The sequence below is a fragment of the Mustela putorius genome, unplaced genomic scaffold, assembly GCF_011764305.1.
Source record: "Mustela putorius furo isolate JIRA1106 unplaced genomic scaffold, ASM1176430v1.1 tig00000788_pilon_pilon_pilon, whole genome shotgun sequence".
Taxonomy (NCBI): domain Eukaryota; kingdom Metazoa; phylum Chordata; class Mammalia; order Carnivora; family Mustelidae; genus Mustela; species Mustela putorius.
The window spans coordinates 11,199,339-11,219,716 of NW_025421481.1; the positions used below are offsets into that span (position 1 = coordinate 11,199,339).

Here is a 20,378-nt window from a genome sequence, read left to right on the forward strand (position 1 = left end):
CCCACCTCCAAACCACCTTTACTTTCATATTTAAACATTTTTGACAGCCGAGGATAAGATTCAAGGCCTCCTGTGAGATACTTTAGTTACGGAGAAAATAAGGTTTTTATTGTCATAGCACCGTCCTTCTTGACATTTTAACTTTTTTTCTTGATAACCTTTAAAGAAAGACTCATGATCTTGAGCCACTATTTTACATGGGTCTTGCTTTCTAGTAAAAACAGTTAACCTGCGCAGTCCTGAAAGGATTCTATGCTCATCCCAAACTTGGGAGGATGTGATGAGGGAGAAGTGTATTATAAGATACTCTCAACAAATATAAAATTAAATATCTTGGCCTAAGCAAGAAAGCAACAAAACTCATTTGAAAGCAAGGCAATTGGACAAAATCATTTCATCTGTAACAAGGCAAGTATACCACTCCATGAGAACAGCAGCCCAAAGTATTTCTGTTTTAACAACTCACAGGGGATACACAGAGTCTATCTTTCCTCCCTGATGGATGAAAAAATAAAAGGCAATTTTATAGTAACTTCAGTGCTTTCTAACTTACTGGTTGGACTTATGGAAAAGCAAGTAAAAATTTTAAATGTTTATAAGAAAGCAAAGGAAAATACTGCAAAAATTATTTAGCTGGCAGGCCACGGAGAAAGCCAGAATCCTTTGCAGGAGTCCCCAAACTACCGAGCTGCTTTAAAACTGAAAGTCAACTCAAGCAGCTTTTAACAGGTATTAAGTATTTTGCACAACAAAATTATCATGTGTACATAGTTGGTTTTTTTTTTAATATCACAAATAGACTTATTTCTAACTATTAGGAAAAAGCTACAGGTATACAAAAATAACTAAACTGCCTGTGACAAGAGTAAATAACTTGCCACGCAATGCTATTAGCCAACACTGGCTTTTTAAAAGAAGACCAGAGAACTTCAAACTGATTCTAATTGATCTAGGGTGACTCCTGCATTTTCTAGGTAGATATTGCTGTTAAAACTATAGCTTTCACAGAAATATATTCCATTCTATCTAATTTTCATGTATCAATCACAGCAACACTAAAATGGAGATGACTGTAAACAAAAATGAATTGACCAGGCTTCTTTTAAAAAATGTTTTATTGTTTAAAATAAAACCCTTGGCAAGTGCATTAGGGAAGATTAGCAAATCTTAAAATCCACCTCCAAAATTATTTTTGAAAAAAAACAAAACAATCTTCCTGCCATAGAAAACTATGGATAGCTTACAACCCTCAAAATTCCTTCCACACAGCTAATGGGTCTCTCATTTCTGGTATTTCTTTACATTTAAGTGAAATGTTAAAAGGAGAAATATTTGGATGTTGATAAAAAAAAGTTATTCTAATCATCCTGCTTCTCTATCTAATTTCAGCTCAACCAAGATAAAAATCCAGTAAGCACCTGGTCCGCTTCAGTATTTTCCCCCCCTATTTTAAAAATCACTACTAAACGGAAGAGGTTATTAGAGTTAAAACTCTAAATCCAAATGTCATATGCTTTATTATAAAAATGTGCGCAGTATTAGTTAAATATACTTTTCTTTCTACATATTTTTGTATCTTTGGCCAAACTCTCCAAGTGAAGTTTTAGTTTATGATTTGTATTCTAAAATAAAAATGTTTCTATTTTATGCTATAAAAATCCGTAAACTTTTTCTGAAGTCGGAGGTTTCAAAATAAATGGTTCAAGTATTTTAGTGAAAGCCCTCTTGTAATTAAAGGCGGCGAGTGGTAATGAGGAAGAAAACGGAAGGCATATTTATTATAAATCAAAAACAGAGTTGCAATTAGTAGCCTCCATATTGATTATTAATGTTCATCTAGCAAATACTGGTCTTTGCATTTAAATCAAAAGTATAACCTCATTTTTTTCTTAATATATGAAAAATAATTTTCTGGGTTTTTTTCTACTTTTAAGATGAGAATAACTACTTTAAAAATAGAAATCAACTTCCAGAATCTTTCCCTTTCTCCATTTCAAAACTACAAGTTATTCTTATTTATCTTTCTGAACTCTTGAAATTCACAGACCTTGTCACAGCTCTGAGAATCAAGATAAGTGAAACCACCAACAGTAGGAGACGGCCTTGATGCTTTTGATTATATTTTCCTAGAAAGCTTTATATGATATTGATATTTAATCTTAATAGTTTTTAAAGAAATCTTTCAATGCCAATAAAAATTAGATTTATTTAGACCATCAGCATACCCTATAAAAACAGGATAATTTATTAAAACCTAAATAACACATTGTACTTGATTTTAAATAAGATGTTATATACTTTCAATATGTATGTCCTAGTAAGATTAGTGGGTACCAACCTCAAAACTATTGGAAACGGGCAGAGTACACATATTTTTAAAGAAGAAGCTACATTAACCACGGCTCAAAACCTTCACATCTGGGTGTAGAAGAAAGATGGAAAGAGAGTACAGGCAGCCTGGTTCTTCCTCAGGGAAGCTCCCCACCTCACAGCACCCACTGGGTCCTGACCATTGTCAAAGTCAGAATACTCAGTTCAAGTGTCTCTACAATCACATATCTGTCTGTTTTACTGTGAGGAGAAGGGAAGAAACAAAGAATATAAAACTCATTCTTCCAACTCCCTGTATTCTTTCAAAATCAAGTAATTAGTAGGATTAAAAAAGAAACCACTTGTAACCTAAATGATTTCCCCTTAAGACACATTTTAAGGTTAACAAGAACACACTTTTTTTTTTCTTTTTGCTCCCCTTTTTTCTTTTCTAAAGTCAGACTCTCTGACTTATTAATGATTTTTATTCTGTTTAAATCTAGTCCCTATTTTCTTACATGATTTTTTCTGGAGAGAAATAAGATTTCCATTGTTAATGAAGATAAAACAGGAGGCTGACACTTTACGCACAAAAAAGAATAGCCAAAGGTTACAGTGATGTCAACTTTAGTTTTTGCTGAGGGCTGGTGGGGTTTTGGTGGGGGTTGGGGGGCAGGTGTGAACAACTGGGTGTGTTTTCTTAGTGGAGAGAGGATTTTCACTTCCAGTAGGTGCTATCCTGGTTCTAAGGAGGGGACCAGCTCTGCCACTTCTTCTGGGTAGACCTCATAACAGAATTGAGCAGACTCTATTCTCTAGAAAGGCTGAAGCTGGCAACTGCTTCTCATGGAAGATTCCACAAAAGGCTAAATTAGGATGAGATCGTCAACAGGCTTTAAAAAGGCAGAGTTCCAGGCTCCATCCCTGAGGCCAACGGGCCTCCTTCAGGTCCTTGTCCCCACAGTCTGACACTTTTGGCCTCTCCTCTCTCCTCCAGCTTCCCACCCCATCCTCTGCCAGCCCTTCCTTGTTCCTCTAACCCTGCAAAAAATGAGCCACGCTGTTGTTTTCCTCCAACTGACAAAACAGCTAAGAACACCGAAGAACATGACTGCCCTTTTCAAAATGGGCCACATAATCACCCTATTTGAACCCAGCGCTTACAGTAAAAGTGAAAAGAGAGGGAGCTGTTTACGAAACTCTCCTGCTTGCCTTCATAATACTGTCATCTCCTCCCCTCTCAGCCTTCTAAATACCCCAATGAAATTATATAATGAGCTTTATTTTCTCACTCCAAAACTCTTCCTTAGTCCAAACTGCTAATGCAGCAGGTTCCAGCTGCCTAAATTCCCTAAACAACATCTCCTGTTCCATAAAAAGCTGTTGCACTCCAAGCACAGCAGTCCTGCTCCAGGGTTTAGGGCTGTGGAATGACGACCCAATTCCCTCACCCGAGAGGGCGGTGACAGAGGCAACATGGCTGACTGAAAGGTAAACCGTATCAAAGGTTCCTCTTTCCACCGAGGTGGCCAAGAGTGGACAAGGAGAGGCCACCCTCCATTTTTCTTCAGCTCTTAGACTGATTCCATGGGCTGCTCCAAAGAATCAAGCCTTCCAATGAAGAAAGGTAGACACTAAGTTGTACTGCTTTTTGTGAATGCATTTGTTTCCCCAAAAAGGAACAGAGTTCCAGACAAGAGACCACCTTAGTTAGGTGACCTGAAAACCAGAACAGCAGAGTAAAGTGCAGCGTTTTTAAGTTCTTTATTTAAATTAATTAATACGACTTCAATGTTTACATAATAGTCATTGACTCATTGACTTTCATCTGACACATATGGTATGTAAGTCTCTACCTGTGGCAAAAATATTGCTCAAACCATCCTAAGCAGACGTGTATGCTTTATTTTGAATTTTTAAGGCTCCAAAAAAAGAAATTCCATGACCTAGCTTGCATTGCCAGACTTCAACAGTCTTCATACTCAACAATCTAGAGATAGCAAATTACTTGGAATTCTGTGCACAAATATGCTAGCCCATAGCTCCCTGTCTCTCCACCTACTGTTTCCTCTACTTAGAATACCCTCTCCAATCTTGTTCATATAGCAAACTCTTAATATTCTTCCCACAGCTGGCCTATGCCACCATCATTCACCTGTCCCAGACCTAAACCATTACTGTCTCCTTGGTTGCTTGTACATGACCTACACTACCCCTCTCAGACAGTAAGGACCATGTTTGTTCATGTGTCCATCTCCCCTGCTAGACTCACATCCCTGAAGGAACTGATTGTTTTTAAATCTCTAGTGCCATGCATATTTTGCACCAAATAAAAATAAATTTAAATTAACATTTAAAAAAGAGAACACTGAATTGATGTGGCTGTACAATGACTTCCAGTTTTCAACCATAATGAGCCTAGAACAAGGTTCATATAGACTCTGCTGCTTGATGTTAAGTCTGTCAAGTTATGGTCAGAAATCATTTATTCTCACTCCAGCCTTAGAGCAAAACAAAACAAAAACCTCGCTACACTTCACACTTCTCTGTCTCATTAGATGGAAGACATGGAGGGCTGGGTTACTGGAGAACAACTGACTTACCTAGTCAGAGCCTAAGAGAAGTCAGAACTGAAGGAAATCAGCGGATCCATCAACACTTAACACACCCTCCATCCAGCCCATCGTAACCATTTGAATTGGCAATGATGGAAATAAAAGAATTTACTGCCGAGAGCAGAATAAAACTACTATAGGAAGCAGTAGAAGAAATAATCCGAGGAAGAGGTGGGTTGAGGCCATATTTGTAAGAAGAAATGGGAAATACAGAGATGATGGGAGGTCAAAACAAAGTTTTGAATGTAAGGACTTTATAAATCAGTTTGGTCTCTCTTTTCTGGTAATGGGCTGACCATAGAAAAGAATAATAGGAATAATTATTCCCCAATTCCTACACAATGTACTGCACTGCTGTATAAGCATCCCGACGTCATGCTGGTTTTGACAAACACAAGTAGCCAAGCTTTGTCATAGCTTTGTTGCTATGATTCTGCCTTGAGATTCTTTTTCTCTACTTTAACAACGTACATACCTTCCTTGAAAGCCTTTCTGGGACTTGACTGAAGGGAGAGAGGCAGAACAGGGGAGCTCAAAATCTCCTGGGGACCTATTACATGTGCCCAGCACTTGCTAAGCATTCTTTTTTTTTTTTTCTTTTTTTTTGGGAAGAAGATGGGAGAGTTCTTATAAATTCTCAGTGTGTGCGAGGAAGGTTGTTTTGATTCTTCCTGGATGTATCTTGATATCTTTATTAAAGGACTCAACTTTCCTAAGCATTCTATGTGCATCATCTACCTACCATCCTCCCAACAAGCCCACTTGGTAGGCATACTTACTCTCACTTTTTTTAAAAAAAGAATTTATTTATTTATTTGTTTGTTAGAGAGAGTGAGAGAGCCCAAACAGGGAGAGAGGCAGGCAGAGGAAGAAATAGGCTCTTCACAGAGCAGGGAGCCCAATGTGGAACTTGATCCCAGGACCCTGAGATCATGAACTAAGCCGAAGGCAGCTGCTTAACCGACTGAGCCACTCAGGCGTCCCTTGTTCTCACTTGCAATGCAGTTTTAAGACGAGGTCTCCAGTATTCTTTCCATAAACCATGCTATTCCTATTTCTAATATCAGCATTAAGAACAAAGGTGTATATATCATTCATTCATTCATTCATTCAACATCTATTCCACAGCTAACCTGAGCCAGGCACTTCACTCTCTTTGAGGATATAAACACAAAAAAGTTCTGCTACTTGACTCCAAATTGCTCACAGCTTAGTGGGAAACAGACACAAAAACAAATAACTTGGTTTATTCTCTTTTCCCCCAGGCTCTGTATTGGGTTTTGTTTTCCCCCTTTGTCACTTTTTACTGCCACTTTACTAACTTTCCAAATCTTAGTAGTTGCTTTCCCATTCTTTATTTTAAACATGAGTAAAACAGGAGAAATCTCCACCATTTTGTATGCTGCCTTCATTGCTAGAATCCCATTCTGGAGGGAAGCAAAACTGAACAAACCATCATTTAAATTTAAATTTGCTCATGCTGCTCTCAGTTCTGTGCTGCTAGAGTAATCACTCATCTGTTTGCTCACATTTTTCGGAGCATCTGCTAGAAGGCCCAGTGCTAGCTGAGGAGACAGTAGTGGGAATTAGATAACCAGGGTTCCTGCCCTCAGGGAGCTTATCTTCTCGTCATTCCAAGGGGGGAGAAAGTCAGTAAATAAACCCATGGTTTGGGATCAGCGTGCTGTGAAGGAAAACCTGAGTGCTGTGAAAACATATATGGCAAAGGACCTGACCTGGACTGGGGGATGGGGAGGGCCTCCCCTTAGAAGTGGTTTGAAAGCTGAGATCTATGAGTTGAGTGAAGCTGGATGAAGACGGGGGTGGATGGGGTGGAAGGGGAATAGAGAAGAGCATTCTAAGCAGAGGGAACAGCATGAGCAAAGCCTGAATGTGGAAAGAACACAGTGCTTCTGAGGTGAGGAAGGCAGGCCAGTGTGTCTGGAAGACAGGCAGTGAGAGCAAAAGGGTCCCAGGTTAAAGCTGTTAAGTCATCACAGCCAGCTGACGCAGGGCATGGCAGACGACCTTGTGGATTTCAAATCTCACCCTAATAGCAATGGGAGCGAAGATTAAAGCAAGTCCACTGAACTCATTTAATGTTCTTTCCAATTCCCTTGGCTACCTGTAATTGACGTACTGGAAAAGGCACACAGTGCAAAAAAGCATTTTGAGGATAGAAAACATATTTAGAATAGAAGGCAGACTGTCACAGAAGAAAGGGGGCTAAAACTAAGAATGAAAAATAATGGGTTCTATTTCGTAGCACTATTACCCTGCACTGGTTATTTAATGTCAAAATATCTCTGTTTCCTCATCTATCCAAGCAAAGTACTAAGAAAATCCAAATTCACGTACCTGTTGTAAAAAGCAAATGCATTATTTATAATAGTCAAATTATGGAAGCAACTCAAGTTTCCATTGATAGATGAATAGATAAAGGAGATGTGAGAGAGAGAGAGAGAGATCTAGGACAGAATATTATTCAGTCATAAAAAAAGAATGACATTTTGCCATTTGCAACAAAATGTATGGACCTAGAGGGCATTATGCTAAGTGAAATAAGTCAGAGAAAGACAAATTTCATATGATTTCACTTATATCGTGGAATCTAAGAAAACAAAACAAACAGAAAAACAGAAATAGATTATAAATACAGAGAACTGATGGCTGCCAGAGGAAGGGGGGCTGGGGTTATAGGCAAAATAGGTGAAGGGGATTAAGAGGTACAAACTTCCAGTTATGAAACGAAGAAGTCACTGAGATGAAAAGTACTAGGGAATATAGTCAATGATATTATAACATTACGTAACGACAGATGGTGATGACACATACTGTGGTGAGCACTGAGTAATATATAGAATTGCCAAGTCACTGTGTTGTACACCTGAAACTAATAATAACATTGTATGCCAACTATACCTCAATAATTATAAATAAATAAATAATCGAGTGAGCCAGCCAGCAAATGAGACACTACAGTCTGAGGATGCTATAAATCTCTGAAATATAAGCTCCTGAAGGCAAGGATTTTTATCTGTTTTGTCCACCGCTATTACTGGCACCTAAAGGATAGATGGAAAGACGGAAGAAGAGAGGGAGGGAGGACAAGCAGACTAAGGGATCGCACTGAGCACCATCCCGTGCCAACACGAAGCCAGAGGTCCCAGGTCTGGACAAAGCCCACCCAGGAGGGCAGCCTGCACAGGGAAATAAGATCGCATCACATCACAAATGCCTGCCAGCCAGCCAGGCCCTTCCTCGCCGCCGGCGCACTTCCAGCAACTACCCTAGAGGACCAGCCAGTGCCCCCACCAGCACAGGAACAGGAACCTGTGGCATCCACTTGGGCAGTGGAGTAAGATGGGGTGACTGCGAGCAGTGAAACCACTGCCCTTCCTGCTTCCTCCTCCTGAGAGACCGGCCCCTGACAAGGAGCCCAAAGCCAGGCCCTGCATACACATCCTTCTCTCTAATACCATCCATCACTTCAGATTCTTATTCTTTTTACCAATTGTACTACGATAATAAATTTTTAGAGAACTTCTTAAACTTTTCTTATATTGCACAGTCTTAGCTATGTGCGCTCAATTTCTTAAAGAATTACAATTACAAGGTAAAACACAAAGATGAAAGCGAAAATATAAAAAGCCTTAAGATGTTCTTTGATATTCAGCTTTATAACCATGACATAGTAACCATTCACTGAATACCTACTTACTCCAAACACAGAGTTTGATACTTAGCCTATTATTTCTAATCTTCACATCTGAAAAGGTAAGCATTACTGACCCCACTTCACAGGAGAAAATTAAGTCTCCGAGCATAAGTGACTTGCCCAAGGTCACAGGGTTATTAAGAGACACAGCCAGGGTTCCGGTCTGGGTCTTTGAGATAATACAGTATACATCCTTTCCAATATATCACTTCTTATCAAAATATTCTAAAAGAGATTGAACTATATGTGCTAAGAGCAACCTGAGTATTTCCTATGTACCAGATGCTATTGAACTCTTAACAAAAATTCTCTCATTGAATCCTCTCAGTAATGCTCTAGGTTGGTACTTTTGAGATGAAGAAACTGAAGCCCAGGAGACTGGGTAACTTTCCAAAAGTAACAACACTTCTCCATAGTAGAGACTGGATTTTATTTAACTCAGGGCTACCTGACTCCAAAATGCACCCTCTTAACTGCTACATAAGAGTTCCACTATTCACATGAGATCAGTGCGACATGTACACCTCTGAAAGAGAATGTCAGATAGAAGAACAGGGTCAATAAACCATTTCAAAGATTATTCAAAATAACTACTGCATTAAGACACTGTCTCTAAAAGCCCATTACTAACTACGTTCGTGGTGACTGTCACCTTGCTCGGTTGCCCCGAATGGCCTTTGGAACTATCTACACCCAGTATTTCCACTACAAGTGTTTTCCGATTTCATTTGGTAAGCAAGTTAAAAACTTATTTCTTAAACCACCAGCTCAATCAAATGGAACTCATATCTCTGCACCCACATCTTCAGAGATACCACCAAAATGAACCCTAGTTACTTAGCCTACAATTCTCATCATTAAACAATGTTGAGTGGTTAGGAAGATGCTCACAGTCACTGTGCAAATTGCCCACAAGCCATATAAAATTCCAGCTTTCAGAGTTTCATAATAAATTCTAGGTTATGTATCAAGCCTCAGGAGATATTCCCAACATGACTGTCTCCTTATCAGAAAGAATACTTTTCTAAACCAGGAGGTTCCTTGAGGGGGACTCCTTCAGCAATATTTAAGACCATTTTTTTAAAAATTCCATTTGTTAAAAAAAAAAAAAATTCCATTTGTTGGGGCGCCTGGGTGGTTCAGTGGGTTAAGCCTCTGCCTTCAGCTTAGGTCATGGTCTCAGGGTCCTGGGATCAAGCCCCGCATTAGGCTCTCTGCTCGCCTCTCCCTCTGCCTGCCTCTCCGCCTACTTGTGATCTCTTTCTCTCTCTCTGTCAAATAAATAAAATCTTAAAAAAATAAAATAAAATAAAAATTCCATTTGTTATTAAGAAGGTGTGAGCCCAGAGCACCTGGCTGACTTAGTTGGTGGAGCATGTAACTCTTGATCTCAGGGTCCTGAGTTTGAGCCCTATGTTGGGAGTTCAGATTACTTAACTTAAAAAAAAAAAAAAAAAGTGCCCAATAGAAAAACCCGACCTTGCCGAACTGCTGACTGGTCAAGCATGAATAGGACTCCCCTGCATCTATTGAGAAGTTTACTCATGTCAATTTCACAATAACTGGATTTGTAAATCAAATAGCTGGCAAACCATTACTTTAAACCCAATCAGTGAAAAAATTCTGGCAATTCTTAGAAAAACACATGGGAAATCATGTGTGTGTGCACTTACACTTATGCCAACTCTCAAAGAGTAAAATGTAAGTACAGGGAAAACCTAAAAACTCCCTAACAAAAGCAAAGTAAATATACAGACCTGGATGAAATCTCTAAATTTTGTACTTAAACTTCAAGTTGGAATGTTCCATGAGTATGGGAAAATTATAACAAGTATTTTTAAATACTTTTTAAAAACCAGAGTATATTTGTACAGCAAAAAGAAATCAGAAAAACTGCATAAAAATATAAAGAAAATAAATCATTTATAATTACACCACTGTCAACACTGTGTCCCAGACTTTTTTCTTGGCATGTGTGGGTATATAAACACCGAGTTTCTCAAATATAGGGTTGCGCCACATGGTCTGTTTTGCAACTGGCTTTGTTTTACTTTTCCATCCAATAGTAAATCAGGGACATTAAAAAATTAATAAATACAGCTCTACATCTTCAATTCTCCCATACCGATTTAGTCCTTTACTGACGGACAAGTTTCTTTCAAACTTGTGCTTTTATAAATACTGAATTGAACATTCTTATACATATGACTACATGTCAAATTAATCCTTTCAAATTCCTAGAAGTAGAAATACTATGTCAAAGGATGTGGCTCTTGATACATATTGCCAAACTGCCTTCCAGAAATATGTCAGTTGACACAGCTACCAACTATAGAAGAGAGTACAGACTTTTCTTTAGAGGAAACTTTCCTAGCAATAAGATTTTTTTTTTAACTCACTTCCAATCTGACAGACAAACCAAATGGTAACTTCAGGTTGCTTTCATTTGCATTTTCTTTTCATAAGTACATTGCTAGATAGAGGTCAGTGTCTACTGAAGATTAAGAGCTTTGGGGGCAAACAGTCCTGGGTTACAGAAACCCTGGTAATTGTGTGACCTAGGACAAGGCATCTGGACTCCCTAAGTTGGACTCTCTCCACTGTAAGATGTAAATCACTGCACCTGTCTCAGTATCTCCTGAAGCACTGTATGTAAGCCCTAGCCCAGTGCCTGACACAATAAACACTCGGTAAATGGCAGTTGCTAGTTGTAGTTGTCCAGGTTGTTGTCAGAGTAGTAGAAGAGTCTTAGCAGCCATTCATATTTCTTCTCTTGCTAACTGCCTTTTCATATCCTTGGTCCATTTTTGTGCTAGAGAATTCATTTGTTGTTTATTAATCTGTTCATTTGTTGTATATCAACAGCCCATTATACTGGGGCGCCTGGGTTGCTCAGTGGGTTAAAGCCTCTGCCTTCAGCTCAGTTCATGATCTCAGGGTCCTGGGATTGAGCCCTGCATCGGGCTCTCTGCTCAGCAGGGAGCCTGCATCCCACCCGGCCAGCTTTTAGGCTTCCTGTTGTAGCTATGCCATTCTAAATTCTCTTCTATCCTGTTACTATGATAAAGTACACTGACTTTCAAATGTTAAACCAATCTTGAATTTCTGGGATAAACCCCATTTGGTAATGATATATTACCATTTTTCTATTTTACTATAAACTGTTAATATTTTGTTAAGCATTTTTGCATCTATGTTAATGAAGTCTGATTTTTTCTTACAATGTCTTTGTCATGTTTTGGTATGTTATACTGGCCTCTAGTTTCTGAGTTTATATACTATTTTATTTTTTATTTACTGTATTTTATAATATTTTAAAATTTGATGAGATAAAATCTCCTGTTTTTTTCATTCTTCCCTAATCTCAAACAATAGTTTTCTGAACTTTAAAATTATTCTATCAAATTCATAGAACAATAATCCTACTGTAATTTTTGCTGGAATTACTTCAAACTTTGGATTAATGTAGATAAGAACAATATTGATATACTTTCTACATTAACAATTCTCACCAAAAAACATGACATGTTTCTCCATTTATTCAAGTGTTCCTTTATATGGCTCAGCCCAGTTTGGAAGAATTCTTCATACGTGCTGTGTGCAATTGCTACATATTTTATGATCACCTTTATTTTTCAACTTTGTTCATGTCCATACTACTATGTTTCATTAGTTCTGATTACCAGTTGTGCTTAACTGGTAGAATTTCTGGTATATTTCTTTTCCTTGGAAGGGATGGAGGACCTGTGGAAGAAAGCAGCTGAATATTGCCATTTCATTATTTAACAGACATTTATTGAACATATAACATGTATTAGGCACTAAGTATACAAATTATCCCTGTCCTCAAGGGCTCACAGTCTAGAGAGTGAGATAAGCGAGGACACAGAGAAGCATACTGTAACAGCGTAAGCCCTGTGTTCAAGGAGAGCCCAAGAAAACAACACAGAGTCTTCCATGAATACAGGGTATTGTTAGGAAAAACTTCCCAAAGAACTGATCCCCGATCCCTGAGGTGGGTCCCCATTTCTCCCTTGAATAGGCCTGGCATGGGCCCATGTAGAAGCTCCATTAAATCCTCCAGAATGAATGAATGTCATTAACATAGAGCTGAGTGTGCTCTATCACCGCTCTATCACGGTGGCACATCCCTTCAGCTTGCTGGCTTCACCCTCTGGCTCAGCAACCCTGGCTGCCTATGGCTGAGCTGGACACTGAGCACTGTGGGTGGAGCCTCATTTCTCACATCCCCTCCTCTCTACCTCAGGAAAAGGCCATCAGTGTCAAGTTGAGTCATTACAGTTTCAGTTACTCATAGGCCTGACTCTCAACTCCTTAAAACCCATGAAGTATTTATTTCTACACAGAAACATTATGTTTGGCAGAAAATGGTTTCATTTCATGCCTAAAATGGTAACAAAGCAAATGAAAGCAAAACGGCTGTGTCTCCTGGACAGTGACAGGTTTTGGCAACAAATAAGCAGACCTAGTCAAGCTCAGGGATTGGCTGCTTGGATGAACTATTTTTCGGTATTAACTGTGGAATCATCCCACAACTACAGAGCCCTTAGCAGAGTGACCACAGGAAGCTGTGCATGGAGGAAGAGGGAGAGAACACAGTCACTTGTTATTCTTGAAGAGACCCCAGGATCTGTCCAGTTATTCAAAAACACATCTGGAAAGAATTCACCTGTCTTGAACTCTGCTTGCTCAACAGCAAAACAAGCAAAAGCACCACAAAACACTCATCACAGTGATCTTTTCAATTGCTGAGGCTGAAAGTTTTCCCACCTGAGCATCATAAATGAGACAAATTGCATAATAAGATAATAAGAGCTCTTGCCGAAAGATGCAATCACAAAATAAAAGGACCTTTCAAAATCTTAGTAGAGTTGGTAATTATCCAGGAACGGAATATAAAGAAGAACAATTCCAAGGTTCCTGCTGCTTCATGTTATCGTGAAACTCAGATGGCCGAATGCCAAAGATCACTCCTTTCATTTACAACAGACTTTCCTATGTCTTTGGCAACAGCTCTATTCCTACTGAGTGCTGGAGTAGTCTTGCTTATCAGTCAAACCTCAAATGCCACAATTCACAAAGTTGCCATTTGTTCTTTCCTAAAGTGAAAACCAAACTTTAACCTGGTGAGATTCACAGCAGAAAAGAATAAGGACAAAACAGTAGCTTGTAGTTCTTTGTGCTTCAACTGACACGGCATATATTTAATTATTTGGGTAAGATCTGTGCCTGATAAGAGAGGCGCCCCTCCAAAGAGAGTACTAGTGAAGTCTGTTCCCTACCACAAAAAGCAAGACCTGAAAAAAATCAAATGCATACTTAAATATTAAAAAATACATTTATTGACCCAAATAAGTAATACATGATCTCAATTTGCCCAAGCAAATTGAGAGTATCATTAAATAAACTATTTACTTGTTGCCAGTTCAAGAACATTAACTACAAAAACAATTACAGCTGCAGACTTTGCAAACTGTTCAGATTAACTCAGTAGGAGAACCACAGGTCTTGGAGACACCTCTGGGTTTCTAACAGTGCGCTGATGTATAGCTTTGAGGCCTTGGAAAAGCTCATCTCTCTGAGCTTCCTTCTCTGCAAAATGGGGAAAATACCTACTTCATTGAGAGAGGTTTTGAGGCTTGAGAGAGAGGTACATATAAAGCCCAACAATGAATAGACAGAAGGACATTCCACAGCTCGCTAGTTTCCTATTCAAATTCTCTGGGCACTAAATGGTCAAAATAAATGTCCCTAGCTTTTCAACCCACAACAGACACTTAACTATTTAAAATAAAGATCTTCCTTGACTTACAAAGGAGTTACTTCCTGAAAAACTCATCCTAAGTTTAAAATATCCTACGGAAAATACATTCCATATACCAACCCTATTGAACATCATTGCTTAATCTCATTTACCTTAACTGCCCAGAACACTTACGTTTGCCCACAGTGGGAAAAGATCATCTCACACAAAGCCTATTTTGTAAGAAAATGTTGAACAGCTGTACTCACTTGGGAAGTGAGGAACAGAATGGGGGTCTGAGCAGAGAGCGTTCGTTGCACGATCACATGGCTGACTGGGAGCCGTGGCTCCCCCTGCTGCCCGTTGTCACCGGAGGGTGTCGGGCTGTGTCCTGCCTGCCTGGGAGAAGACTTATGCTCCCAAGTCGAGTTTCTACTGAATGCGTACAGCCTTCACACCGTCATAAAGTTGAAAAATCAAGTCAGGGACCATCTGTTTTGAATTCTTTCCATTAAAACACACCAAACCCATTTGCATTACAATATTCCACAGGTCAATTCTCTTCAGCAAAAGTTGAATTTCTTATATTTTTCCAAACTCTCATTTTCATGCTCTTACAAATACAAGTACCATCGCATCACCACCATTTCCCAAAGTCGTTCTCAAGGGACTCTGTTGGGAGGAGTGGGGCAGGGTACATTGGGGTGAGGGCCTTGAGTCTTTAAAGGCAGTACTTGGCATCTAGTTCAATTTGTATTTTTAAATCAATCAACAGTTTTTTCTTCAAAGCAGAATGGTTTGAGAACATGCAAATTCATATCTAAGGAGCACTACAGCAGGTGGTGACGATCAGAAACTCAGCTGAATGCTGCCAGTAATCACGGTGTTTTAAAATTGTTTTATTCTTAGACATACATTGTTCAGACATTATGATGCCCATAATGGGCCACTGGTTAAAAAAGAGAAGCACAGGGAACACTCATAGAGAAATACAACAAGTTAATGAGGAGATGAACATAAAAATTATGTCTATTCCTTATAAGACTACTAAAAATTACTTTGTAGTAAAAGAAAATGTCCAAACCAATGTTAAAAAGATGCAAAGTAGTGACAATTATACCAACATGCCCTGTCATTTTCAGGAATACACTCTTCTTGCTAATGAAGTTAGAAAGGTAGAAAGAGGTAAAGTGAGAAGTCTTACTCTTACCGTGTAAATAATTTATATAAGAATCAAAGGGAAGAGCGTCTCTGGTCCTCAGTTATCCCATCTCTACATAGGAGTTGTTTAATAAAACTCAACCTAAGCAGGGTGCCATCCTGTTCTTTGGGCTAACACAACTGTCACTGCCAACTTCTTTCTCATGTACTATTTCCATTCTAGAGGCTGGAAGAACAAACATTCACTGTGCAGCCTCTCCTGCAGCAAGGAGTAACCATGCAACACTCCCAGCCACCGAAACAAAAAAGGAAATGGGCTGGGGGTTTCTGGGAAGACTACTGCTTTTCCTGATAAAAGTGACGGATGCATCAGGAGTTGCCCCTTCCCACTAACTTCCAGCCTTACAGATGCAGCCATTTTGCTAACACAAGGAGAACCAATTCCATCAACCCTTGCATCTGAGAAAGGCAACAAATTCTAAGGGCTTACCATCCAATAATCTGAGCCATACATATAATTTTCAATTTTCTAGTGGCCTAGCAGCCACATTTCTAAAAAGAAAAACAAGATGAAATTAATTTTTTAAGATTTTTTTTTAATTTATTGAAGAGAGAGAGCATGAGGTGGCGGGTGGGAGTAGAGGGAGAGGGAGAAGCAGACTCCCCACTAAGCAGGGAGACCCACACAGGGCTCCGTCCCAGGACTCAGAGATCGTGACCTGAGTCAAAGGCAGATGCCTAACTGACTGAGCCACCAGATGCCCCCAAGATGAAATTAATTTTAATAATGAATTTTATGTAACCCAATATATCAAAACATCATTTTAATAGGCACGCAAAATAAATAATGATTAGATAGCTTACATTACTTTTTGGTACTAAAATATGGTATGCATTTGAATCCAGCATACATTTTCCACTTCAGCACACATCAATTTGGAGTTACTACATTTTTACTGTTCAACACTTGCAGTAGAGGCTACCATGTTGAACAGCACAGGTCGAATGGAAGAACATACACTCTTTTCTGTAGATGGACAACAGGTAAAGTTGTGTTAATCAAATAACCTGGCAAAATATAGTAGCAACTTTCTGGACCTAGTAGTGCACAAACCTCCTTTAAAGCAGAACAAAAGGGAATGAAATCTCATGGATCTCTGAGAATATGCCCTTGAACTTTTTTTTTTTTTAAGATTTTATTTATTTATTTGACAGAGAGAGAGATCACAAGTAGGCAGACAGGCAGGCAGAGAGAGAAGGGGAAGAAGGCTCCCCACTGAGCAGAGAGCCCGATGCGGGACTCTATCCCAGGACCCTGAGGTCATGACCTGAGCCGATGGCAGAGGCCCAACCCACTGAGCCACCCAGGCGCCCTGCCTTTGAACTTCTAAGGATCAATGTTCCCCAACTGAGCCTCCAGAGAGCCTTCAAAAGTGGCTTTTTTTTTAAGCTTATCCTCAAAATAACAACATACAAAAGAAAATCTGTTTTATGTAAAAAATTTGAGGAGTTTGAAAGCACTGTTGGAAAAGAATCAGGAGATCTTTATTTTTATCTTGATTCTACCACCGAACTAAAGTGGTAACTTGGAAAACAAAACAAAACTATTTTTCCAGGCCTCTTTTCTCTAAGGGTGCCCCAGCTGCCCACTAAACAATGCTGTTATAAGCATTCACAAACCATCCTTTTACTAATCCATTTTAGAACTCTGCCCATGAGGAGGATAACACATTCTCTCTCGGTCTATGGCTTTTGAACCATATTCCTCACTATTGAAAATTAGGACTGCCTTTACCTACCTTCATAATTCTGACATTTTTCCATTCTTCAAAATTCTATGAAATAATACTTAATAACAAATTATCCCCAAGTTCTTTTAGTGTCCTGAAATAGAATTCTTCTGGATCAAAACTCTTAAACTCATTTTGAGCAATTAAACAGTCTTGTCCTATCCATTCAAGTTTCTCAAGCTTTAATTTCATATTACCAAGGATTTTTCTGGCTTATTCAGGATGACCATTCCTGCCTTTCATTTATTCACTTTATAAAGGACTACTTACTGAAGATCTACTGTATATGTTGACACAATGGGACTAGAGATGGAACATGAACAAGACAGGCAAAGGCAGTACCTGCTTGCAAAGAGCTAACACTCCAGTAATGGGAGAAGTCAGTAAAGAAGCAAAAAAATAAGCAGGGAATTCCAAGTGGCAAAGAGTGATATAATAACAGCTAACATTTGAGAGCATACCATATACCCAATAGCCTTCTAAATATTAACTAACTTAATCCTCGTAACAACTCTATGAAGTACATACTGTTATCAACCACATTTTATAAATGAGAAAAATGAGAAACAGAGGTTCAGTGCTAAAAAGAACAGAACAGAGAAACAAGGGAAGTGCCCGGTGCACTGCTATAGCCTGGGAGGTCAGGCAGGTCTCTCCAAGGTCATCTGGGCTGGGGCTGGGCCTGGAATGAAGAGCCAGCCACAGAGATCTAGGGGTAGAGCGTTCCAGAGAAAAGGAACAAAAAGAAAAAGGCCCTAAAGCAGGATGAACCTGGCAGGATAAACCTGAGGGCTCCAGGAACAGAAACAAGCAAAAAGTGGCTTGAAACATAAAGAGGGAGGGGAGAGTCGTAGGAGGTGTGTGTCAGAGGTGGGAGCAGGAGCCAATCTATGCTAAGGAGGAGTAGCTATTTTATCACAAGTACAAGGGAAACCCACTGGTTTATTTTAAGCTGAGGAAGTACATGATCTGATTGACATTTTTAAAAGATCACTCTGGTTGCTCTGTGGGAAATGAACTTTAGGAGGCAAGAAAGGAATCAGAGAAACCAGTTAAAACAGAGAAGGCAGAAGCCAAACAGCAGTTGAATAGTTCAAGTTTTCCTCTGCCATCTATTAACATTATACCATTGGCCTAGAGCAACAGGCTTGTTCCCTTCTGCTTCTTGGCCTGGGCTTACTTGACCCGCAGACAGAGTCCCTCGGTCTAGGTTACCCTGAGAACTAGACAAGAGTCCCAAACCGCCTTTCAGAGGCTTTGGCTTCTGATTCCAACCTCCGCCCCAACCAATGGAACATGTACGATACAACATAAATGCCAAGGAAAGCAGAAAACCAGGGCAACACAGCCAACGATCTTCAGCTGCTACTCAATTAAGCCCAAAATGTTCACAACACTTCTCTCTATAAACACTTCATAATTCAAACACAAGGGGCTCAACTAATACTCAAGACCTGTGACTTCACTAATAATGCTCTACTTCCCACTGAAGAGGTAAAACTATTAAAATTCGAAGCATGCTGATGTGGACTGTCTGCAAACATTGCCCCTGATAACTCCTCACAGCTCTGTTACACACATGCCACCCAACCCACCAAGAGGTGGCGTTTCCACGCCCTCCCCCCCAATTTGGCTGGCCTTGGGACTCACCTGGACCAGGACAACGTGGTGGAAGGGATGCTGTGCCAAGTCCTGATCTAGACCTTGAGAGATGTGGCAGTGCCCCCACACACTTGGAGTTTTGGGACCACGCGATCAGGAGCCCAGTCTAGCTGCCCAAGGAAATGAGGCCATCGTGGAGAGGAGCAAAGCTGTTCCTGTCTATAGCCAACACAAGATGTGTGAGTGAAGCTTTACTGGACATTCTAGGACCAGGCAGGCTCTGCAACTGCAAGCATCCACTGCCTTAGTGACACTAATTGACACAACGTGGAGCAACAGAACCACTCAGCTGAGCCCAGCCAACTTACAAAATTGGGAGAACTAATAAGCTGTTATTGTTTAAAGCCACTAAATGTTGGCATGGTATATTATGCAGCAATCAGTAACCTGATATAAAAACGTGTAAGTTGTTGATTCTACAGGCCCTTTGTGAGCCATGAATGTCACCTGAGAAAGCTAAACTGATCACACCAACCAGAGAAGCCCACTAATGAAGATAATTTTAATACTGTTTAGTTTCCTTGGGAATTTAACATTGCCTCTTCTGATTTCTAGACATATGTATTCATTTTACACTAAGGGCTTGAAGAACTCTAATTTCTCATATTCAAGTAAGTTTAACACATTCTTATTAAGAATCTCCAGGCTTTCCATCCTTCACACCTGCTTCTCACTCCACATTTTACCATGCCTTTCACCCGAGACCCTTTCCAGCACCCTACGTTGGATAACGATGAGACCTACCTGGGAAAACTCCAGGCTTCCAAGAAACTGCCATATAAGAACCCAGCTCACCTTGCTCAGCAACAGGAACCCTGGAGTCGGCTCAGCTCAACTCCCACAATCACCTCCATGAGGTGGGATGTTTATTTTTTTGATCCTGAGATACCAAAGGATGACCTGGATTTTCGCTTAGCAGCCTTGTACAACCACCACACAGGGACATTCAAGAACAAAAGTGAGATACTCTTACACCAGGAGACTACCCAGGATACCCATGAAATCATCAAGACCCAATTCCCTGGAGAACTTTTACCCCCTCCTCCACGACCTTCCATCACTTCCCGGTCTAACATCAGATACTGAATCAACCCTAAGAAGGAGTCTATCCACAGCATCCAGGGATCCATAGTGTCCCCTCACACTGCAGCCACCAATGGAGGCTACTCCCAAAAGACTGATGGTGGCTTCTTCTCTACCTAATGTTAACAGGCCCCTGGACTAATTAATCATAGTGGAACATCTGCTATCCATCTCCATTAAATAGATTTGTGCTGGATGAAAAAAAAAAAAAGAATCTCCAATGCTCTGTACCAGAGAATAAAAAGCAAACTAGACCCAGGCTCTGCAAAGAGTTT

General features: G+C 39.8%; 2 protein-coding genes across 2 annotated transcripts in view; one reads left to right on the forward strand and one right to left on the reverse strand.

Annotated features, from left to right (window-relative positions):
* CRADD (CASP2 and RIPK1 domain containing adaptor with death domain) overlaps nucleotides 1–20,378 on the reverse strand; it is a 178,511-nt gene that overhangs the window by 128,710 nt on the left and 29,423 nt on the right. The window lies entirely within an intron of this gene.
* LOC123393293 (protein C1orf194-like) lies at nucleotides 19,672–20,288 on the forward strand. The gene is given in 1 exon segment (XM_045084843.1): nucleotides 19,672–20,288. A coding segment is annotated over 1 exon segment (516 nt). The 5' UTR covers nucleotides 19,672–19,707; the 3' UTR covers nucleotides 20,224–20,288.